Genomic DNA, 25,406 nt, shown 5'->3' with positions numbered 1-25,406 from the left:
CTGAGCCCGTGGAGACTACTGAGGAGGTGGCTGCTCTGGCTGTGGCAGTGCGAGGACATGGGGGCCAATGGGGGCCAGTCCAGGGCACAGCAGAGGGAGGGAGAGGAAAGAAAAAGAGTAAGTGGCATTTCGAGGAAAAGTCAGGCAAGTTAGCAAGGCCTGTCTGTCACTAACTGGATAAAGGAAATTAAGTAGCAGGTAAGTCAAAAATTATTTCCAATGTTCAAATCGGTGGGTCTGAGAATTAGAGACCCCATAGAAAACTGGAGGAGAACTGATTAAAGGGGGAGAGAAGCAAATGAGTCTGGTGTTGTATAAATATAGCTGGCAGTGACAGTATGACCTCCAATAATGATAGCCGATGCTTATTATTTACTATGTGCCAGGCACTATGTGTTTTACACATATAAACTCATTTAATCCTCATGGAAACTGTTTGAGATAGGTACTATTATTATTCCCATTTTATGAAGGACAAGAGGTTAAGCAGTTAATGCAGTTTACAGAGTTGACTGGGATTTAAACCCAAGCTGTCTGATTCCAGTGCTTGTGCTAGACCACCACTGTACTTAGTACTCTCAGGAAGTCCAAACTCTGACAGGAAGTGAAGACTGAAAACAACAGTTGGGAGTCATCAGCACAGAGGTGTTAATTGCAGTTATGGAAATGGATTAGCTTTCTGAAGAAGGCAGGCAGATAGGAGAGCAGGTGGCCAAGAATGCATCCTGGGGGAGGCCCACCCTGAGAAGTCGAGCACGGGGAATGTGCAGAGCCCCAGTGAGGGCAAACAGGCTGTACGGGGGCCAAGGGTAGGAGCCAGGAGACCATACCAGTTCAGGCGAACATTATCGGTGGCTTAGAGTTAGTATAGTATCAGTGGAGATAGTGCAAAATGATCCGATTATTGATAAACCTTGAATACATATCAGACAAGACTTGTGGATGAATTGGATGCCAAATGTAAGAGACACAGAAAAGTTAAGGATGAAGCCAAGGTTTTCAGCCTAAACAACTAAAAGGATGGAGGGGGAAACTCTTAGATGCAAGGGTGAGAAATTAGGGGTCATTTGGATTGACTAATATTAAGATGCCTTAAAGACATACAACTGGAGATATCACATGTATTTCTTTGCTAAATAAATTTAGGGGGGCGAAATTGCATGTTCAAGTTCATTCTCATCAATACAATGCATCTATCTCAAGGGCCAGACTAGTGACCAGATTTTAAGGACCATTTCCAACCCTGAGACTTGACAATCCAATAGCCCTCTCTTCACAACTAAAGTAAAAGCTATTGATTCTCTCCTTTTAAAATTCCTACAGGATCTTTTCTTCCCCATATGTATTCCCTTCCTTTGCCACATTGCATATACCACTTACACTTCCTATACCACTTACAGTGGCTCTGTTTTCCTGACAGAACCATTCTGATATAGTATATACAGTCCTAAGAGATGTAGCAAGCACTCAATAAATATTAGACAATAATAACACTAATCAGAAAACGTATGTTCATAATAAACTTGAGACTAACAGATTAATGATGTTAGAAATGGGTGGGACTTCCCTGGTGGCGCAGTGGTTAAGAATCCACCTGCCAATGCAGGGGACACGGGTTTGAGCCCTGGTCCAGGAAGATTCCACATGCCGCAGAACAACTAAGCCTGTGTGCCACGACTACTGAGCCTGCACTCTAGAGCCTGCGAGCCACAACTACTGAGCCTGTGTGCCACAACTACTGAAGCCCGCGCACCTAGAGCCTGTGCTCCGCAACAAGAGAAGCCACTGCAATGAGAAGCCCACGCACCACAATAAAGAGTAGTCCCCGCTTGCTGCAACTAGAGAAGCCCGCGTGCAGCAACAAAGACCCAACACAGCCAAAAATAATAAATAAATTAATTAATTAATTAAAAGAAAAAGAAAGAAATGGGTGAAGGGGGGCAAAGGTACAAACTTCCAGTTATAAAATAAGTAAGTCATGGGGACGTAATGTACAGTATGGCAACTATAATTGATAATACTATATTGCAATTTGAAAGCTGATAAGAGTAGATCTTAAAAGTCCTCATCAAAAGAAAATAATTTTTGTAAGTATGTATGAGAATAGATGTTAACTTATTGTGGTGATCGTCTTGCAGTATATACAAATATCAAATCATTATGTTGTGCGCTTGAAGCTAATATAATGTTATATGTCAACTATACCTCAATAAGAAAAGAAAAAAGAAAGATTGTTAAAGCATGTGAGTTCCACTGTTTAGGAACAGCAAATACGAGGAGTCGTATAAAAGGAGACCATTCTTAATACCTAATAACAAGAACTGCTCACGCTTCTATAACACTTTTCAATTCACAAAGTGTTTGCACATACCTTACTGCATTTGGCTAAGATGAAACACATTTTGGAAACAGACACTTACTTTCTTAACAATAAAAGCCCACGATCAAGAGAATAGCACAACTATAATAACAAAGTGGCTTATATTGTAAAAAGAACATTTGTTTGAAACATGGATTTGTTCCACAGAGTTTTCTCTCATCAGAAGAGAATGAAGCTGCCCTCTGGCTCATGTGTTCTCTCGTGCTATGGTGTGAGCCTTGGATCACAAGGAAGTAGTAAAAAACCCTAATGACCATCCACATTTCAATAATTGCAGAGTTTAGCTTTCCAATTAATTTACTGAGCACACACTTGATGACATGTATGGTAGTAGCCAATTTATAAATGACTTTAAGTAGAATTAATTTTAGGGAGCCAGTATTTTTTCTCTTTTGGCTCACCAATATTGATAATTTTCCTTAATACTGTGTTTTAGACACCTATAGGTAGAAAGACAAGTTCTGGGCCCAGATGCTCAGGTCCAGTTTCTGTTTTCCCTGCTCCCTTCTAGAGTAGGGGTTCCTGTGCTCGTCTCAGCTCTGATTCCCATCCTTCTTTTGCCTTTTGTCCAATTCCCATCAGCAGGATGTCCTGCTGGCCCTTGGATCCAGCTCTCCTAATTGTTTGCTTGGCAACAACTCTACCAGAATCTCTGGAAATACAAGGCTACGGATGGTCTTCTGCAGAGGCCCATTATAACACCATGCCACACGGTAACGTTGAGGAGACCAGCAGAGGGAATGAAAGGGCACAGCGAAATTCAGGCCTAGTGCCTGAAATGAAGGGCACTAGTGCTGACAGGTACCCATCTTCACTCCTGAAGGTTTGGGGCCTAAGACTCTAATGGTTGCACTGAGACTAGCCCCCAATGGGAACAGAGGTTTTTTGGTCTATGGCTTCAAATATATGCTACTAGTTGGGAACACCGACTGCGTAGTAGGAAGATGCTTACAATGATGCGCTGTCCAAATCCTGCTGCTACTGGCTGTGCTCTCTGCTATCATCCCCCTTAGGGATCACCTTCACTGCAGACAGCCACCTTGCCCAAGGCCATGCCCTTCCTAGGGAAGCCTATTATGGCCCAACGCAGAACAACTCTGACAGGCCATGTTAGTTCTGGACTCCCCAGGGGGTTGCCTGAGGCTGTGGTCAGGCCTGCCTTGCATCTTGACTTCTGCTCACTCCTGCTCCCTTGCTCTCCCTCCACAGCTATGGACCCCCAGGGCCCCCACTAACAAACATTCAGCACATGCAACTACATCCCGGGGTCTGCTTCCCAGAGAACCCAGTCTGCCACAGACTGCTCTCTATATGGCCAGTATGTGTTGCTATCTCTATTTTGCCATTGTTGCCTCTGCCTTTCTCTTTGACCTTACCAGTTTGTACCTGTTTTCCTCATTTATTGTCAGTTTTTAGAGTTTTAAGAGGGACTGGAGGTAAATGAGAGCATCTAACCCACCACTGTGCAAGTCAGAGTTAAACTGCAGAGAACATAATTTACTCTAGCAATTCAAAACAGAAAGGGTATTTTCAGAGTATTCAGTGTTGACACAGATTTATTGCAATAATGGCCCCAATTTTTCATTCCTCCTTTACCATGTGAGTTTGTAACTCCTCACATCAAGGGATTGAGTCTATTTCCTTACCCCTTGACTCTTGCTTTGGCCTATGGAATGTGGTAGAAATGGTGTGCTGTTTGTAAACCTAATCCTCAAGAGGCCTTGCACACCTTGCTCTTCCTCTTGGATCTCTATCCAGGCTAGCTTGCTGGAAGATGAGGGCCCACATGGAACACTGATGAGTTGTCCTAGCTGAGGCCATCTGAGACCAGTCACCCTCTAGTTAGCCCATCAGCTCTCACACCACAAACACATGAGCAAGCTCAGTAAGATCAGCCAAACTCAACCTGGACCAGTAGAACTGGCCAGCTAACCAAGAGATTCATGCAATAATAATGGTTACTGTTTTCAGCTGCTGCATTTAGGAATGTTTGTTATAGAGCATTATTGTGGCAATAGATGATTGATATGAGTAGCTTACAGAATCACTGGTAAGTCTGAAGAAGTAGACTCTGGGGCCATGTTACATGACAGAGTCACTAAAGTCATGAAGTTGTCGAACCAGGAAACTCCCTGCTAAGTTGACAAGCCACTGTTACAAGCTCTGGTTCCAGAACCCTGTCACTTCTCCTGTAATTAGGAAGCTGCTAACTCAGAACCAGGCTGCTGCTGTTATTGCCATGATTTACACCATCATGGTAGATGCCTGTGCTTTGCCTTTCTTCCAATTCATTTTCTTCCATCTAATTCATTTTATGTAAGTGCTTCTTGTCATCAGAATGTAGGTTACACCTGAACTTCAGCTGCAAAGGCATCTAGGGTCAAAGGGATTTTTAGCTTTCTAGCTTCTGCAGGACATGAGAAGGAAGTTGGAATGGATTTGGAATGAGTCAGCCTCAGTATCTACCACAGCTATGATTAACTAAAACAAGCATTAGTCCTAAAACTTATTTCATAGGCATATGCTCAATGATACTGAAAACAACTTCTTTAAATTCATACATTCAGTGTATTTCACAATTGGGCATATCACTCTCTACACTGTCAAACATCATTAATTCAATTAACAGAAGTTGAGAGTAAAGGATTAACAACGTAGTACTAAGATTTTATGAACTCATGGCTTCAGCAAAATTCAAATAAAAATTTCTTAAGGGAACCAACAATTATAAGTCAACTAAGGAGAGGAAAACTGATTTATGTTCTGAAAAATTCTTGGTCCCTTATCATATTTCATATAGCAATGCTAATGGAAAAAACAGTGATTTCAGAAGGAATAATAAGAGCTATTTGGTCTTGATCTGCAGTTATAAGGTGTATATACACAACTATGTGATAAAAGAACATTTCAAAATTTATTTTGGCATAGAGTAGATACTTACAAGGTTCTTAGGAAGGCAGGTGGGTAGTGTCCTCTGATCTGACCTTAAACATGACATCTGGTTTTAAGTGGTGAGACAATTAAAGCTTCCAAATCTGCCGAGTTAGCAACTCTAGAAAAATCTGTAGGGGTGGTGATTTAAGACAATGAATATTCAGTGAAGAAAAGGGAAGATAATTCTTAGATAACAGAATCTTCAACAGTGAAGGCCTTAAAATGAAAGGAATTTTGTGCCCCCAATATTGTTCTGTGTCTTGTTACATGGAGACACAACATTATTATGATATGTAAGGCTTGCAGTGGTTTATGCCTTACTGAGAATTACTTTACTCACTATAGCCTTGTATGGCAAGGAGTCCCACAGCCTCACACACACACAAAAGTCTGTGCTGTCAGAAGCTGGAGTCCCTCCAAAAGGTGCCCCACTGATTCAAAAGCCAGACACTTCTTTGTTAACAAAGGCATGGGGGCTAAAAGTCTGGAGGGCAAACTGCACTTGGCTCATTGGCAAGTCTTAATCACAGACCCTGTTTATTTGTTTCTTACTGACATTAATGTGAAATGCCAGAAATTTTGCTTCCAAGACAGAATCCATTGGCTTAATTTTCTCACTTTTTTTTTTCAGTTGTGCAATCAGAAATTCATTCATATGAGGAAAAGGCAGTTATTACCTATGGAAAAACGCCAAAGAAAGCAGTGGTCAGACTGATTGCTTTTTGGCAAAGGCTGAACTCAAGATTTACCAAGGGAAGACCATATAAGTGTGACCTGAGGGGAAGTTACAAGTGCCAGAGCATTGCTGAGCCTGGAAACTGGAATTTCAGTTACCTTGTAAAGTATTTCAGAGTAAATTATACACATGCAAACGCAAGGATGACGTATCACCATGTTGCTAAAACGGTGATTTCTAAACCAGCTTTACTCTTATTTCTGAAGCAGTAAGGGAAAAAAAGAGAGACAACAGACAGCAAGTAATTTACCTTTTGGGGAAAGAATCTTGAGCAAGTGTTCGTTAAAATCTTCCTGATCTCTGGCCTGGATTCAGCTACCTGGGGGCATAACAAAAGAGAAAGTGAAAGGTCACCTAGGTCAGGTGTTTCCCAGGATGGAATTTAAAAGCAGCTGCCTTATCCTGTCTGCTCTTTAGTCCCCAGGCTTAGATCAAACTTGCTGGCTCTAGATTTAAAAGCATCTTCAGAATACCAGGGTGCTCACATTTAGCCCCTTCTTTGCTTCCTTCTCTCTATCATTTCCTGTGTTCTTTGTGTACGCGTCTGTTCCCTCATCTGATTGCAATCACATTTGAAGGCAGAGGCTGTGTGTTACTCACTGTATCTTCTTTCTTCAACTTTGTTATCTGTATAAGATTTTGCTTATAGATAACATATTTTTGTTTGTTAAATGAAAATATAGTTAGAGGCAAATACAAATTCTCCAATCTTTCAATTCTTACCGAGAAAATGATGGGAGATTGTTAGATTTGTGAAGTGATCGACTTTCTGTTTTTAATAGAGTGAGTAGTATATTTACACTTCAAGTACAAATAAAAGTTGCTTTAAACGATTTTGATATGCTTTTGCCTCTAAAAGAAGCAACAGCCCTATTGGGATATATATAAATCAAAGTGACTCTAGAACGGGTCAATGGAAAGCGTCATTTTAAATAGGAGGACAGCCTTAATAACTATCAATACCACAAAATTTCCATGTATTAGAAACTATGAATAAAATGCTCATCTTCATAGCTGCTGCTAATGTAGTTAGACTCATGAGGGTAAAAATGTCTGTGAATGATGCCATCATAACATCATTTTTATTTTTTTTGTCTGTCTTTTATCCCAGCTGACGGTATACTACACAAGCTCTTCTACAACTTGCCTTTTTTTTTGGCAGGGGGAGAGGGGGGAATCATTCCATGTTAGCTCAAGGAAATGCTTCTTTCTTTTTAAGGGTTGCATGGGGGCGTTCAAGTTAATAAGCTATTGTCTCAATTCTAGTCTCACCCTTTGGAATCTGCAGACCCCTTGGATCCTGCTAGCTCCCTGTTAGGTGTGCTAAGACAGACTCTAGAGACAGGAATGCTCTCTTTTACTAGCTTTTCCTCTCTGCAGCCCCTTAGCGATGACCTTTACCTACATGGTGCCAGTTGGTTGCAGTCTCCTCATTCCCCGCCCTTCTGCCTCCCTTTTCTTTTTTGGGGGGCAGCCTCATTTTGTCCCCTCAGAGGCACCAGCACCACTAGGCAGTGATTCCTTCTCAGAGGTCTGACCAACTCCCATGAGGTGTCTCCAGCCAGCCTGGAGCTGTGCTCGAGTAACCTCAACATTTTCCCTCTGTTCTTCCAGGCCCAGGGTATGAGCCACTTCTTGGAATTACTATGCTCTCTTTCTCCATTTAGCTTTTTAGAGTTCTCCAACAGCTAACCAATCGCTCATATTAAGTTTTCTCTGTTGAAATGCTTCTGGTAGTTTCTGTTTTCCCTACCGCACCCTGAAGGATATAGTGTGTACTTGACATCTGCTGGGTCAGAAAGCCCGAAGGAACAGAGCAGCCTGCACTGCCGTCTGGACCTGCTGCACCGCCTGTTCCTGCTCTGGTCCCTGGAGGAACCATCATGTATTTAACTAGTACCCTGCAGATGGACATTTAAGTTGCTTCCAACTTCTGTTACTATAAACAATGCAGTCAACAACATTAAATGAATTGGTTTTTCACATTTGGACACGTATATCTGTAAGATAACTTACAAAAGTGGAATTGCTGGGTGAAAGGCACTGCCAAATTGCCTTTTATAGAGGTTGTATCAGTTTGTCTCTCACAGGCAATAAACAGAAATCTATTTGCATGAGAAACAGAGAAATCAAGAAAGGGAAGAGGGAGCCAGTTGTGACACCCTCATCTCACGGAATTCGATCTATCATTTGAGGAATTACTTTCTGGCCTAGACCCAATGGACTTCACCTTGAGTCCTTTGGAGAGAAGGAAGGCTAAAGTACAAGTGGAAAAGCTCTGTAAGACACTTCGGTACTCATTCGATAGAGGGTAACACAAAAAATGTACGGAGGTGATTTGCCACAGATTCCCGCCAGGGTTGAATAGCCCAAGGAGGTTCCATGCTGCGCCTGTGGTAACTCAGGCCACAGGAAATGTTGGTGGCCAGCAAGAAGAGTGACACCTAGAGATGTGTGGCTATTGGAAGAAGTGGCAGTGCTGCTGGGCAAACTATATGTGGTAGCTGTAAGCACAGGTGAGACACTTCCTAGGCACTCTCCAGAACACTTGGGTGGAACTTTGTGGGGTACCGGCTCTGCTGCCTACAGTAGTGGAGAGTGTTAGGAGCTGGTAAAACACAGGCCACAAAACTCTCCTTTAGCAACACTGTCGCTTTTTTCATTTCTGCATCTTTGGCTCATAAACTGAAATAGGCTTTTCTTAAAAATAACAAAGTAAACTATTCGTCTTCCTTGAGTCCTTATAACACATCTCAGCAAACTCAGGTTGTGACTAAGTCATTTTTTACCATCTGCTGTTTGGTTTTCTTGACATTTGTTCCCTGCTCAGCAGAGTTCGACTATAGTTATCATTGCCCTTGTTTGGCAGACAGGCTACATTCTGTATACTTACTTTTACTGATTTCACCTTAGCATTATGTGGTAACAAAGCTTTGTGTACAACCAGATCTGTGTCTTTCCTATCCTGTAAGATCTGGGCTGCTTTCCTGCAGAGGACTTTTGTTTTATGTTCCACTGTGTGTTTGTGCCATTCTTAATTTACACGACAGAGATGCTGTCATCACCAATTAACATTTATCAAGGGCCCTCTGGATGCATGGCTGCATAGGGACTAATTTAATATTCTCTTTGTTTCATATATCAGATGGCTCCTTCAAATGAAATTTTAAGTATCTCAGTGATGATGAAGAAGAACAGAGACATCAAGTAGGATTCAGAAGACAAGCCTCTGCAGAAAGGATTAATAATATTTGAAAGTTTAAAAGAGGGTATCCTTTTCTTCAGTCAACAAATGACAAAAGTAAAATGAAACTGCATTCATTGTTCTGGAAAAAGCCTGGCAGCATTCCATTCAGACATCTGCCCTTTGATTGTCCCATTTTCCTCTTTACTTATTTCAGTTCTTCTAAACTTCAAGGCTAAGTCTGAATATTTCTTCCTGAGGCTTTTTCTAACCATCTCTGACCTTGGGGATGACTCCTTCCTCCAATTCGTTTATCATTCATACCTCTCATTTGGAAATTTAGCACATGATACATTGTACAATAGTACTGAAAAAATATATGTTCATTCTCCCCAAGCATATTAGAGAACTATCTGGACAATTTATGACTTTTCCATCGCCAGGGTCAGCACAGCGTTCTGTCAATGGTAGAATCTCAAGATATACTGATGATGGCAAAAATCTGTAAAATTCAAGTGGAATTTTATTTTTAAAAAGGGTGAGAGGAGAGACAAGGCTGAAGCTTTGGAAGCTGAGACTCACAAGCATCATTAACGAACGTTTCCTAATCTAGGAGCTACATGTACATCTTTTTGGGCGGAGGCGGGGTGCGGTGGGGGTTGTGGGAGGCAAGAACATCACTGGGAAGTCAGCAGTTTGTCTATCGATTCAGTAAAAAAGTTTTTTGGCCTGTAAGCCATATTTATTTTCTGGCCTCTTCCTTTTGACGTGACAGTAAATAGTGTAGCACGGTTGTCGGTGGCAGGAATTGATATTCTAAAGAACAGACCTGAATATTTTCATTTCATACAAAGAAACATTCCGTTCTGTCATACATGTTGGAACTAAAAACACACCTTCCTGTTTTATGACGTGAAGAACCTGGGTGCAGCGAGGCCGGCGACTCACGAATCCCAGCGGCACGCACACCCATTGGTGCGCAGAACGCGACAAAGCAGACGCCGTCGAGCTCTCCTCAGGACGAAGCTCCCGCGGGGCCCCGCCCACTCCGGGCCTGGGAGCCTCATTGGCCGGCCTTCCGCCCGCCATCTCTATCAATCCCCGGGATTTGGCTGGGGAGGCGGGTGTTCTCCTTTCCAGCACTGATTGGTCGAATCTTAATGACGGTGCGGGGCTCTCCGAGTCTCTACTGGTTTTCAGTCTTCAGAATGGGCGGGGAAAGGCAGAACGACACGGCTCAAGGAGGCAAGCGCGGAGTGCGCCGGCGCGTAGTCGGGGACGCTGGGCCGAGGCTTTTGCTAGGGAACCTCCTGTTGTCGCCCCGCCCCCTCCGGGCTTTTTGTCCCATTAACTGTCGGAGTGGCTGGGGCTCCAGCGCCGGGCGACATGCCGGTGCGCTTCAAGGTGAGGCCGGGGTCCCCGGGGGCCGAAGCCTGATGGGGGGAGCTGGGACAGGGCGGGTGCAGGGCGCCGGAGCCTCACTGGCTTTCTGGGCCGCGCCCCTTGGCCCTGCTGAGCCTGTCAGCTCCCGATCCTGCCTGTAACCATCCTAGAGGATGCTGCTCTTGTCCTCTTACCTAGCCCCCTCTCCGCTCACACTCACTTCCGAGTTGCCGAGTGGAATAGTTAGATGGTTTGAGGTGGATTTATTTGGGTGGGTGGGGGCGGGGAGAGCTCAGAGGCGTGTAGATGGAGGGCACTTTATAATGGGAACTACGGTGGCTTCAGATTGGGACACCTATGGACCACATCACAGCTTAGCTTTTAAGACCCCTTCCCTTTAAAACTTTAAAGTGTGTTATGTCTTTTAAAGGCTTGAGAAATGGGACCCTGACAAGATAAAGACAGGGTATAAGAAATACACATTCTTCACAATTGTGCCTTTGTTTAAGGTTTGTTAATAGTTCCAGGTAGCTGGTAGCTGTCATGGTCAAGCACCCTTCAACATAACAGTTGAGCACAGTGTTCCACAAGCCCTGACTGTCTTCTTTTATCTTGAGGGTTTGCATCCAGAATGGGAGGGAATTTGGCTTTTCTTGGTTGACTTTACAAAACTTCAAAAGGGATTAGGCATACTATATTATATTGTGTACTCGGTGAGAACTTCGTTAGTTAGGATAATTATAGTGATGGGGATTTAGATTGCCACCCATTATCAGACAAGACCTCAGGCTTTGGAATCAGACAACCAGTAAAAGGGTAGCCACTCTGAGTCTCAGAGTCCTTGTAACATCTGTCTCAAGTGGTTGTGAGGATTAAAGGACATAACACTATGAACTGGTAGCACAGGGCTGGGTCAATGTTGGGAGCTATTATTAAGGACCTCTTCTATGTTTAATTATCAGTCTTAAGTCTTTCAACTCTTTTTAGAGGTTCAGAAATGATTTTTACTGATGTCTACCTTAAAACAACTTTCATTAATTACGTTTTACTCAGATTGTACTTTGCATTACAGGGGTTGAGTGAATACCAGAGAAACTTTCTGTGGAAAAAGTCATATTTGTCAGAGTCCTGTAATTCCTCATTGGGGAGAAGGTACCCATGGGCTGGACTTAGATCAGATCAATTAGGTAAGTTGAACAGCTAGTAGTCATTATAAGTTGAATAAACCTCGGGGTTAAGTTTGCAAAATGATTTATTAAAAATTTGTGAAGTGGGATTCCCTGGTGGCGCAGTGGTTGGGAGTCCGCCTGCCGATGCAGGGGACACAGGTTCGTGCCCCGGTCCAGGAGGATCCCACATGCCGCGGAGCGGCTGGGCCCGTGGGCCATGGCCGCTGAGCCTGCGCGTCCGGAGCCTGTGCTCCGCAACGGGAGAGCCCTCAACAGTGAGAGGCCCGCGTACCACACACACACAAAAAATTGTGAAGCATTGTTCAGTTGGCCTGGTTGATTTACTCGTTTGTTTAACAAATATTTATTGAGGGTTTACTGTAGGCCATGACTATTCCCCTCTTCTAGGGATATAACTTTGAACCAGACAAAGACCCTTAACTGTGGGGAAAACAGTAAAAAAGTAACTCAATAAATAAACCAGGGGATTTCAGGTTGTTATATAAAATTGTAGGCTGGTGTGATAGATAACTGGAAGGAGGGGTGGGTTGGAGGGAATACACTTTAGAATCAGTGGTCAGGAAAGGCTTATTTGAAGTGGTATTGGAGCTGAGACATGAAAGCTGAGAGTGGACAAGCGTGGGGAGGGGTACTCCCAAGGTCTTGAGGAATGGAAGCTTAGATAGATAAAGCAGTTTGCCCAAGGTTCACACCCATAAGTGACAGAACCATGATTTGAAATCGAGTCTGTGTTGTTCAAAGCCTGTGAGTTCAGAGGCCATGTTCTTGTCATCACACATGCTTCCTCCCTGTATCTCAGGGAAGTTAGAACCCTCGGCCAAGGTTTCCCAGAGTGTGGTAGAGGGGGAAAGAGACAGACTGATTCCATTCAACCTGCTTGCTTAATTCTCCCTCACGAGAACATAAGATCTCTGAGAGCAGGGCTCTGTCTGTCTGTCTTCACCACCTTGTTCCTGCTTAGTACATGACACAGGGCCTTGGCATACTCTGGAGTTTATTAAACTTCATTTTTGAATGAATGAATAAACCTGGGTTTGAATCCACATTTGCTGTGTGACTTCGGGCAAATTGGGCCTGTTTCACCAAGTGGGAGTTGGGAAGCCCATTGCAGAGGATTCCTAGGAGGGATGAAGTGAGATGTTCCTCTTAAGGGCTAGGTGCATATATACAGATGAATGCTTGGTGCCCAACCTGTGACATGTGTGAGAGTGCCAGATGTGTAGTATATAAGTTCCTCTAACTTAGATGTTTGAAGCCAGGAGAAGAAAGACTTACATGTGGGGTGGCAAGCCTGGGAAATTAGTAAGATGAGAGTGTTTCCAGGATTAGGTTTGGAGAACAAAGGGAAAAGTGGATGAGTGTGGGTGGTTCTTTTAAGATTCCTCTGAATTGTCAAGATCCTTTGCCCAGAGCCTGGCTTCAAAGACTGGGTGTCACTGCATCTTGGGCAGGGTGGTGCTCATAATCCTCTCCGAATGACCAGAAACTCCACAGATTCGAGGCTCCATTAGATTAAGAATCCCAACATAAATCTCTCAAAATGTAGCTAGCCCACTGAGGGCCTTGAGGGATGTTATGACACGGGGCATTGGTTAACCACATAGTTGCCCCCATGTAACATTTTAGCTTAGATCAGCTACATGTGAGGGTAGGGGTGATGAAATGAGACTGCGGGAGCAGAGCCACTTTGGAGTATGGTACCTTGTGAGGAAGGAATGGTCTAGGGGGAGCCCTGTTAACAGGGAGGTAAGGGGGAGGGGCAGAGTGAGAACTCCAGGTTGCTCAGAAAGGGAGGTGGGGGCCAGGAAAGAACAGCAGCGGTGTTACCGAAGGCTGGCTGGGCGTTCTGTGCTTATTTTTCCTCATAGTGTATTTTCCACGGTGCTAGGAGACAAGGGTGGACCACTTGAGAATCTTCCCTTTTCATTTTGCTCTTCTTCCACCAGCCCTGCTCGGTGTTAAAGAGAGAAGTCTGGGGCAGTGGTCTTCAAGCTTTTGTGCTTTCATACCCGCTAAAAGAATTTAGAAAGTCTTATCTCTCTTCACATTTTAAAGTTGATATTTAAGTTCTTTTTTATCAAAAGTGTAATGAATAGTTTCAAAGGATATGATTTCTAGCATATTGAATATTGTGTATATGTTTTACATGTCTTTTGTTAAAATTTTGGAGCTAGCGATTGAGCTCAGTTTATGGTAAATGTTCATCATTTAATTGGTAAAGTCAGTCCTCACTAGAAAACTAATCATGTAAATTAGAATTATTTTCTGTGAGAAAAAAGTCTGACTTTATTTTTTGGTCCACATAAATGTATTAATATGCATATATGCATTTCACATAATGACTGTCTTACACCTGAATTTTAATTCTAAGATAGGTAGATGGAAAAGGTGTTGTGCTGGATAAAATAAGGCACTGTTCTTTTGTTATTTCTAATCTCTGCCTTTGTTGCTTTGCTGTCAAATACTCTTCCTCAGGAGTTGTGCTTTCTTGAATTGTTCCTTTGTTTGTCCTCCCCACCTATGACAATTTTTTTATTCCATAGGGTGGTTGAGAGGCGTGTCTTTCTTGTATGAAGTGGGAAGAGGGTGATTATGAAGGGAGTGGTGAGAAAGAAACTACAGATGGCAGATGCAGCCCTTAGGCTGTCAGGAAGTAGCACACATGGAAGTTAGGATCTGGAAAGTGATTCCCTTAAGCTGCCCATTTCTGCTCCTGCCCCCCCACAGAATGTCTTTCTGTGCCTCCAGATATATATGCACCCAGTTTGAAGACCATGGTCTAGGGGAGACTTGTAAGGGTGGGGACCCTGGGTTTGATGGCCAGAACATCCATGATAGAGGCTAAAGGGCTCTGGTTTTACCTAATGCCAGGTTGTCTGTCTACCTTCCCTTCTCTTCCATTCTTAATCTTTCTTCTCTACCCCACCCTGCACTGTCTTCTTTCTTTTTAAAGAATGGCTCCAAACTAGGGCAGTATCTCAGTGACTGTCATTCCACAGAGCTCCTCTTACCTGGGTAGAAGGTTAAGTTTTTGGACATTTGCTTGCCAGACAGAAATATAGAGAAATAGTATCTTAGGTCTTGTCAAAAGGGTTCATTCTCTTTACTTCTCAGGAACTCAAGGCAAATGTAGAACTAAGATCCAGCATAATGACATCTCACCCCTTCTCATCTTGGTCTGCTGTACATAAGAGAAGCTTTGTGAAAAGTTCCAAATTTTGACAGCACCAGGGCCCTTTGTTCTGTAAAGTAGCACAGGAAAGTAATTAGAAACGGAGGCAACACATTCCACCTGGCTTGCCAGGTCCATCACGTTGTGATTCTAGCAACTTGTGTTAGGATAACTCGAACATTGTGACCTCAATTTAAAAATTATGGTCAAACGTTTAATATTTCTTTAAAACAAAATTAAAGATATTATGTTGAAAAACTGTACTTTTTTTAATCCTGTAACTGAAAGGATATTGTGTATCTCAACTGAATTTTAAATTCCATTTCTCCTCTCATACATGTGATTAAAAGTTTTCTTTGTAGCTTGATGCTTTGGTATCTGCTATTTTTGTATATTATATTTTGTAGGAATCACAAAAGAGCCAAGTTTTATTTCCAAAAGAAGAGTCCCTCACCATGACCCACAGATTTCAAAATCTCTTGAGTGGAATGGAGCTACCTCAGAGAACGCTGTGGTTGTATCACCAGAACCCGAAGCCCCCAGAACACCAGAACCAGAACAAAAAGAAGATGTTAACCAAGAAAGGGTTCTTGCACTAGATGCCTCCAGGGTTCCCAAGAGAACCAGATCTCACTCTGCAGACTCCAGAGCTGAAGGGGCTTCAGAAATTGTGGAAAATAAGGAGGATATAGTAGCAAATCATGTACCAGTTAATGAAAATGTGGAGCTGGAACATTCTACCAAGCTTCTTTCAGAAAACATAGATGGTGGGGTAGGTATATTCACTGTATTTCCTTTCAGAAGCATAGAATTCTTTGTAAATTTCATCATCATTTCAGTAATATTACATTTTGTGCTTAAATTTTTCCATTATTTGTTTCCTTGTCCATTGTCTGTAGAAGAGTTGATAAGAGGCTGTTGACTTTAGTTATTATGACTTAGTTCTCTTCTTAATAGTTGCCATTTTGTACTGGTTTTACTAAGATATCCCTTCGTTGGGTGCACAGCCTGCCTCTGGATTTTATTTATCATATATCAGCACCTGAGTCCTAAGGGACAGATCAAGTTGAGACAGAGAAAGGGAGTAGGCCATTACCTCTGGCAGGGATGGTGAGCTGACTTATACCTAGGCCCTTTTCAATTTCTTATTGTGTACTAGCAGAAAAAACAGAGTCTCAATTGACAAAATGCAAAAGAAAGGAGAGGTCTGGCTAGATCTCAAAAGATCTTGCAGTTCTGCTCTCTTATGTCCCAGCTGGCCTGCGGCAGGTCCCTGCGAGCACATAAGCAGACGCTGCAGGGACCCGTGCAGACGCCTCACTGCTTCCCCATTTTTCTCCACTCTACTGCTTCCTCCCCATCTCATGTCCACCGCTGACTGGAACCACGGAGAGGCATTTAGAAGTGTTGGAAGACCAGGGGGCATGGGAATCAAGGAAGGTGACATGTAAGTCTGGTGGGCAGAGGAAGGGGTGTCCCCAAAGCAAGCTGTGGACGAGGTAATGTGCTGTTGTTTCTTAGTAATATATTCAATTATGCATAATTGGTAGGAAGGGACTGAGAAATGTTATCTACACTTGATCTTAGCCAAAAGGCGGAGATGCAATGAGAGAAATGTTATCTTTTGCTGGGATGCACAGTAATTCCTTGACGGTATTAAGGGAATTTTAAAGAGTTTCACAATTTAAAGGACGATTAACAATTAAAGAAAGGTTTCTGTATGACGATGTGCATATAGTTAATGATACCTTACTGTACACTTAAAAATTTGTTAAGAGGGTAGAGTTTTATGTTCTACATTTTTTACCACAGTTAAAAAAAAAAAAGTTTGAATAGAAATTTTTAATAACTTTGAGTGGGATTTTTTTTTTTCCCTAACAGTTGGATAGACTTCTACAGAAAAAAGCTGGACTGACTGTTGTTCCTTCACATAATGTCTTGAGAAATTCTGAATATCAAAGGCAGTTTGTTTGGAAGACCCCTAAAGAAACTACTTCAGCTTTTGCAGCCAATCAGGTAGTTTAATGGATGCAATACATTTTTGAGGAATATCATCTAATCTAGTGTTGCAGATTTACATAGAACTAAGAACTGAAAGAAATTAGATACTTAAGAAGGCCTGAAGGTGGGTTCTAGAAACGTGAAAATGAGAGTTTTGCTAAAATCATCCTATTACTTCTGATTTATAGTAGTAATATTATACTGTCCTAGGCTACTGATGAGCATTGTTGCCAGATCCATCACATATACTAAATATGAGACAGGGTAATGAAAACTTGAGGACTGGTAAGTTTTTGCATGCTGTGAATTTTTTTTATTTATTAAAAAATTGTTAAATTGATTGTATTCTGAAATGTTGAATTTTGTTGACTAATATATTGCATGTTTTCTGTCTTCTAAGAAAGGTGTAACTGCGTTGGATATTTATTTTAATAAGTACAAAATAGGTTGAAAGTGATGCAAGATATATCATTTTGTCCTTATATCAAATGAGCAGTGATAGGAATTGTCAGTTTAACTATATTTATATATTCAAAAGCTATAATGGTAACTAAATGTGATATTAGGTTTCATTGTATCCTCACACAATTTTAGTATTAGACTACCATTACTAATATATACTCTGTTGTTTTACTACTATAATTCTCCAGACAGTTCTTAGCTCATTTATGTTCTTAACCATACTCCTAGGCTTAGGCAGGAAATACTTCCATTTAGAATATCCCCAAAGGCTCATGACAGCTTAGTCTTTTCTTTCTCACTCACCTATATACTTTATACACCCATAAGGACCAAGAGGATAATTAGATTCAGCAAGACAATAACATGTCTTCTTACACTAAGATAGTACCAGTGTTATCCTACAAATTGTAGCAACTTTAGGCTTGCTTACTTGTTATTCAGTTTTTAAAAAACTGAAATTTATTTTAGGGACACATAAAATAACATAAATCAATACATACCCTTTATAAACCTAGTGAATAGAATCAGTACTTCTTTTGCTGGCTCACAAGTGTTGTTGGATAGAAAGTGTACCTACAAAATTACTTACAGCCTAAAAATCGTGACTGTTCAATTTTTGTAGAATATCTTACCTTTAAGGTAGAGGTGATTCAAATCAAAGCCCTATTGACAACTTCTGCATACTTCAGTGAAAGCATTATGTAGAAATGTTCTTTTGATAGTATCAGAAGTATAACATAAAATAAACCACTAGCAATACCTTCACTACTAGCTTTATTGCTTTCATTAGTGAGGGTTTCAGAGAATTTCTTTTGGAAGCAAATGCTCTTTGTTAGTTGAAAGCATATCAGTTTTGGGTCTGTGGATTGAAGAGCTCTGTGACAGAAACTTTCAAAGCTTGTTGATAGGGAACCTCTAAAGGAGCTGTTCCGTTCTGTTTTATCAGACACCTGTTTTCTGAAAGGATGTCTTATATTAATATGTAAAAGAGAGCAATTTTTGGCAGAAGAGTCCTTGAGGTTATACTGTACTTAAAAAGATATACTGTTTGGTTGTGATCTGTATGAAGGTGTATTATTCAGCGTTGTGAAGCAATAATATACCTTATTTGAACTCCATATCTTTTCTATTTGCTTTCTCTGTAATCAGTGGTAATAGACCATGAAATGGAAACCATATTATGAAATATTAAGGATAAAAGAAAACATTTAAAAATAGAAACATGATAATTACCTGTTTTTTTCCTTGCTTTAAGCTAAAAATAAGCAAAGGAAAAAACCTGAGCAAATGCATATGTCAGATATTCAAAACGTTAAGACTTTTTTATTGTCAGTTCACGTCAAGGAGGAAAAAAACCCTGCAGAGCTGACAACAGAGTTGCTTTGTAAAGCTAATGTGTATTTTCATATTATTAAAATCTGCCTATTTTACTATTCTCATTACCAAACTAATAGGGGGGTAGGGAACTTGGGGGAGAAAAGATATGGTTCATTATTTCTTTTGGCTTAAGCATTATTTGATTACAATAACTATTATTCAAAACATAGTAATGAGTAGAGAAAGTTGACCTTTGGATTTTCTCTCCAGCTTTACTGAGGTCTAATTGACAAAAATTATACATTTATGATGTACGATGTGAAGTTTTGACGTATGTATTCATTCTGAAATGATTGCCACAATCAAGCTAATTAACACATCACCTCACATAGTTACCATTTTTTGTTTGTGTGGTGAGAACACTTAAGATCTATCCTTTTAGCAAATTTTAAGTACATAATACAGTATTGTTAACTATATTCATGCTGTACTTCAGATCTCCGTAACTTATTTATCCTGCATAATTGAAACTTTGTACCCTTTGACCAACATCTCCCCATTTCTCCCACCCCCTGGTCCCTGGCAACCACCATTCTATTTGCTGCTTCTATGAGTTCCTTTAGATTCCACATATAAGTGGGATCCTATAATGCAGTATTTGTCTTTCTGTGCCTGGCTCATTTCACTTAGCATATGTTCTCCAGGTTCATCCATGTTGTTGCAGGTGAGAGGATTTTTTTTTTAAGGCTGAATAATAATACATTTTCTTTATCCATTCATCTGTCCATGGACACTTAGACTGATTCCATATCTTGGCTACTGTGAATAATGCTATAATGAACATGGGAGTGTAGATATCTTTTGAGATACTGATTTCATTTCCCTTGGATATATACCTAGAAGTGGGGTTGCTGGATCTATTTTAAATTTTTTGAGGACCCTCTATACTGCTTTCCATAATGGCCATATCACTTTATATTCCCACCAACAGTGGACCGGGGTTCCCTTTTCTCTGCATCCTTGCCAACACTTGTTACCATTTGTATTTTTGATAATAGCCATTCTAACATGTGAGGTGAAATCTCACTGATGTTGGTTTATTCCTTGATGATTAGTGATGTTGAGCACCTGTTTGTGTACCCGTTGGCCATTTGTATGTCTTCTTTGGAAAAAAGTTCCTTTGCCCATTTTTAATCAGATTGCTTTTTTTTTTTCTATTGAGTTTTATGAGTTCTTTATTATTTTGAATATTAACTCTTTATCAGATATATGATTTGAAAATATTGTGTCTTGGTTTGATGTAGTCCCACTTGTTTATTTTTGCTTTGGTTGCCTTTGTTTTTGGTATCAAATCCAAAAAACCATCATCAAGACCCATGTCAAGGAGCTTAGCCTATGATTTCTTCCAGAAGTTTTATGGTTTCAGGGCTTACGTTCAAGTCTTTAATCCATTTTGAGTTAATTTTTATGTATGGCACAAGACAGTGGTCCATTTTCATTCTTTTGTGTGTAGCTGTCCAATTTTCTCAACACCATTTATTGAAGAGACCCTTTCGCCATTGTATGTTCTTGGCTCCTTTGTCATAAGTTAATTGACCATGTGCACGTGAGCTTATTTCTGGACTCCTTATTCTGTTCCATTGATCTATATGTCTGTTTTTATGCCTCTTTGCCCATTTTTTAATTGGGTTGTTTTCTTGCTGTTGAGTTGAGTTCCTTAAATATTTTAAATATTGACCCCTTATGAGATGAATGCAGATATTTTCTCCCACTCAATATGTTGTCTCTTCACTCTGTTGATTGTTTTCTGTACAGAACTTTTTTAGTTTGATGCAATCCCATTTGTTTTTGCTTTTGTTGCAATGGATGTTAATTAGACATGTGAAATGAAATTACAGTCGTATATAATTTTCCCTTTTTTGTATCCTATGATTCAACTTCGTATGTGAAATTTTTTAAGCAATTGAAGAAGTTCTGTATATTTAACAAAAAACTAAACTAAAGTAATTTTTTTTTAAGGTTTTCCACAATAAAAGCAAATTTGTTCCACAATTCAAAGGTAACTCATTCATCCATGAAACTGAATACAAAAGAAATTTTAAGGGTTTATCTCCAGTGAAAGAACCAAAACAAAGAAATCATTTGAAGGAGAACGGAAATTTTGAAACAATATCTCCTGAAAAGAAGGTATTTGTCAGTTCTTTAAACAAAATAAAATCCTCATGATTTGAAACGCTCCACATTTTCTTTTACTTACCACCATTTGGAACTTTACAAATTTCCTTTTACTTATCACCATTTGAGATTTTGTTTTTAGTTAGTTCACTAATTTGTTTATTTATTCACTAAATGTCAAATGTTCATCTAGCACCTGGTAGAAACCAGGCACCAGGTAGGTACTGAGAATACAGTGATAACTACACTAAGCCCTAAGCAGTTCTTGGGTCAGTGGGGAGACAGATCTAAATAATTAAGTGTAATACAGTGCAGCAAATGCTTAGCAATACAGCAGGTAAGTCTGCTATGTCTAATATCAAATGATTGTCCTTATAGTAATGTGAGCTCCAGGGGTCACAGTGGTGATAGAAACACATACTTTAAATTAAATAGTGGAAATCAGATAGAAACACACATACACACATGTATTTTAAACCATAGCTTTAGTATGCCAAATTATAGCCAGTATAATTCACACGATTTACCTTGGTATATACAAACATGTACTTCTCTGTGTGAAATTACAGCTGTTTCAGTTACAGCATCAGGTTAAAATTATTGTAAATTATAGGTAAATCAGGGGTAAGTCCTATTTTTTGATCTCCTGGAATGTCATACCTGAAATGTTATGGGTTCTAAGAATAAAAATTAGATGACTAAAAGTAAAATAATTTATATATATATAAATATACATATATAAAAATTATATATGCATATATATGTCATATATATATATTATATATGATGTATATGTTTAATAATATATATACTTGTTGGACCTATGATGTTCTTGAAAAAAAAAGAATTAAGTTATTCAGTAAAGCTGTGTGCTAACTTACAATAATTAAGTGGAAGGTCCCAATGAGTAACAATTAAATGTAAACTTAGAATATCAAGGGAAAATGTAAGACCAGTGTTCAATAGGTCGTTAACATAAAGTTTATTTAGATGTTTGTTAATTAAAACTTTTTCCTAGGCAAGTATCTAAAATTTTTATTGTTAGAAAATGAAACCATATCCTGAGCTATATACTTCAAGAAACTAACCAGATATACTAGTTTCAAAACTTGCTTGTTGATTTTTTATGATTTCTATGTTATCTTTAGTAGTTAAAGCTTACTTTTAGAAACAGAATTGTAATTCAGTATCCAGCTATACTTTATAACATCTGTGCTTTCACTTTAATGTATAACATAAATTGAGCATAAAAAGTTTAAATTATTTTCATTTTAGTATAATAAAACAGATGATCCTTTAAAATTAGAAGCAGAGATGGAATCAAAAGACTTAAACCAGCCTAAAAAGAAACTTACTCCTTGGAGACATCAAAGGCTTGGGTATGTATTTTGTAAGAAAAATATCATGGTATTTAGATGATCAACATGGTGAAATATTTACTCTCATTTCATTTCTGTTAGGAAGGTGAATTCTGAATATAGAGCAAAATTTCTGAGCCCAGCCCAATATTTATATAAAGCTGGGACTTGGACACGTGTGAAGGAAAACATACCAAATCAGGTGAGTATATAAGCTCAGGAAGCCCACATGTTCTTTGGCACTATATCAGTTTGATTTCACAATAGTTTCACCTAGTAATAGAGATGACAGTATGAAAATGTATGATGCGGTAATAGCACTAAAAGTATCAGGAACTTAAATTGTATGTATGAGGTTATAGTTTATCAGTGTGTTTACTTTTTTTTAAAATACTAGCTTAGAGATTAGTATTATTATAAGGTCTTTAAAGTTAAAAATCAAATATTTATGTTAATGAAGTCAGTTTCTAGAATTGTAGCATTATAGATTTGATTATTTTATAACCTTCAGACCTCTACTCTCTCAATTCAAGATTGATTAATTTTTCAAGATTAGTTTATCTGACTGACGTGCCCTGTTAGCATGTACTAATAGTGCAGTCTGCAAGCACAAGGAAGGAGTGGCCTCTGTTGATAGAGGTTTGAGTTCTAGTGTTGGGATACCCTGACATATGGGAGAAATTCTGAGGATCCTAAAGAAAGGTTGGAAGAAAAGGGTAATTCTGGAATTGGTGAGTGCTAGTTTAGTACTAGCTTCTTATAGCCAAAGGATAAACGGTGGAGCTTTTTTGGTTATTGTGTAGTTAGCATCTTTTAAACTACATCTTGATGGTTTGCTCCCCTTTCTGTGTGAATAAGCTAAATGAGAACATTTTGGATTAGACATTATAAAGAGAGGGGTAATTTGGATGGGGAATGAATCTTATTTAGCTCCATACTTTAAACCATGGCTAACAATTATGTGTAATCAGCCTCTGACACTTTGAGCTTCTGGCTCTTGGCTCTGGCAGCTCCCAGACCTATGTCCTGGTGATGATATTGGGTTGGCCAAAAAGTTCGTTCAGGTCTTTCCATACGACGTTACAGAAAACCCGAACGAACTTTTCGGCCAACCGAATATTACTGGGGGCAAAATTCCTATACTCACCTTGGTGAAATCAAGATAAAAATGAGAACATTGAAAGCAGCCATGACAGAAGAAAGGAATTGAGTCAGTTTTGAATTCTTGAGCAGTTTCTGACCATGCCAGACCTCCGTGAGGATCTCTGTGCCTGAGGAGTCTGATGGGGAATGGGGGAAAACCCCAGGCAAAGGCAGGAACAGAGTGTGGCCATAGAGGGCGTGTGTGGCCAGTTGATAGGTGTCAGCCACTGCCCTCTCGTGTTCCGGTACTTCGCTAGGTTGGGTTCATGAGAAGCTCCTTGTTTTGGAAAGATTATCCCTTAGTCTGAGACTTGTTTGAACTAAGATGAGTTGGTATTTAGGCCTCAGATGTAAACATTTAATGGACTCAGAGGACTGTTATGTCTGGAGTCGTGATAATGTGACAGTCCTTATCCTGCCCTTGTGGAAGAGAACATTTTTGTTTTTGTTGTTAATTTAAGATCGGTCTTTAAGATTTCCTATTATAATATCTTGGTAATGTGACTTTTCTGAAGGTTTGTTTTATTAATTGCTATAGGTGGTTGAAAATGTTTAAATTAGTAGAATAGTTTGCCTTAACTTCATGGTCAAAATCATTCAAAAAAACAAATTGGAGTTAGAAAAGAATAAGAATTTTTAGTTACGAGGTTAGCGATCACTGATAGTGATAATAGTTTTAGTCGATCAGGTCATAGACATTTAATATGGGCCATATTTTCTTATATCTTACATTTTTTTCCCTGGAAGATACTTACTGTATGTGGCTGATTTTGAGGTACCTACGTATAAGGTACTCCCTCATTTTCCTACTCCTAACATTTCATGGAATATTATTCACACTCGTCAAATGCATTTGGACATCAGCGACTTTTTTATCATTAGAATATTAATGCACTTTGAATCATGTTACAGTTTTCTAGTCCATGTATCATCTTCATTTCCCTCTTTCTTCTTTGAGATATTGTACTTTTTTAATCTATTTATAGTCTAGTCACTAGATATTTTATCCTGTGTCCCAAGTTCCTATTCACATAACATTAGGGTAGTTGATTTCATTTGTCCAGTGGTTGTACATTTGTTATCTCTATACTATAACCAGTGGCTCTATTCCTCTTTAAAATGCTCGCTTGAAGGCTGTTTTTTAATAATAATCAGCAACTGCAACTGTTAAGTCCAATCCTCAGAATAACTACTGGATCTGTGTTAAATGTCTTTTTTTCCTGATTGTTAGGTAGTCTTCTAATCCTCCCAACTGCATTGGTTGAGATAATTTTTTTCTAATGTGTCTTCCAGAAATAGGACTTTGTTTCAAGATGAAGTGCCACATTGAGACATTCTGTAATTTGACAGACATTGTAAGGACTTTTAGGTATAAGATGACTCTTCATTTTCAGGGGATGATTTTGGGAAAAGGAGTATTTTATTCCCCAGTTTTCTGAGTTTGAATTTTTCACATATAAATTTTAAACAACTTAGTTGAATTCTTAATTTGGGAAAAGAAATCCAGAAAGGAAAACGTTCTACTTATAGCATTTAATATTATGTAACCTGATGGTGTTACTTGACCTGAAAAGGGGTGTGTGTGTGGCTTTAACTGAGTTAGGCATGGTTTATTCATATCATTTTTAGTGGCTCCTTTTTTTGGCTGTAGGGATTGTTTTTAATACTGAGTTCACACCATTGATTTTTTTTCTCTTTCTAGTAGAACACCTTACTTTGGAAATATCAGCATCCTATTTTTTCATCTGAGTTTAGGACTACAGAAGTTTAAAATCATGTATTTGTAAAATATAACAGTACTAAGATTATTAACAAAGATTGCTGATAAAGTCAATTTAAAACATTGAGTTTTGAATGTCAGTAACAAATAGAACTGAATAAAGTTTTACAGAATTTCTGTATCTCCCCTCCCTTCTTTAAAAAAAGTTGATGTCAGATAAAACTAGGTCACTGTGTACATGGAGGGGATGT

The 25,406-nt window shown here is 39.6% G+C and overlaps 1 protein-coding gene across 5 annotated transcripts in view; it reads left to right on the top strand.

Moving 5' to 3' along the window:
• The first annotated feature begins 10,422 nt into the window (after positions 1 to 10,422).
• The window catches only part of SAXO6 (stabilizer of axonemal microtubules 6), a 29,143-nt gene continuing 14,159 nt past the window's right edge, over positions 10,423 to 25,406 (top strand). For 2 of the 5 annotated variants that reach the window (XM_022571593.2, XM_022571592.2), the window contains exons 1-7: positions 10,460 to 10,638; positions 11,690 to 11,804; positions 15,387 to 15,751; positions 16,861 to 16,995; positions 20,779 to 20,946; positions 22,210 to 22,313; positions 22,395 to 22,494. In XM_022571593.2, the coding sequence (XP_022427301.1) occupies positions 10,621 to 10,638; positions 11,690 to 11,804; positions 15,387 to 15,751; positions 16,861 to 16,995; positions 20,779 to 20,946; positions 22,210 to 22,313; positions 22,395 to 22,494 (1,005 nt within the window). In that variant the 5' untranslated portion in view covers positions 10,460 to 10,620. The other 3 variants (XR_016394972.1, XM_089920976.1, XM_022571594.2) reach the window with 3 other exon arrangements.

Source organism: Delphinapterus leucas, chromosome 11, assembly GCF_059928025.1.
Source record: "Delphinapterus leucas isolate spDelLeu-1000000601 "Yukka" chromosome 11, BTC_Dleu_Yukka2, whole genome shotgun sequence".
Classification (NCBI taxonomy): Eukaryota; Metazoa; Chordata; class Mammalia; order Artiodactyla; family Monodontidae; genus Delphinapterus; species Delphinapterus leucas.
This window is presented reverse-complemented; position numbering and strand designations above follow the sequence as displayed.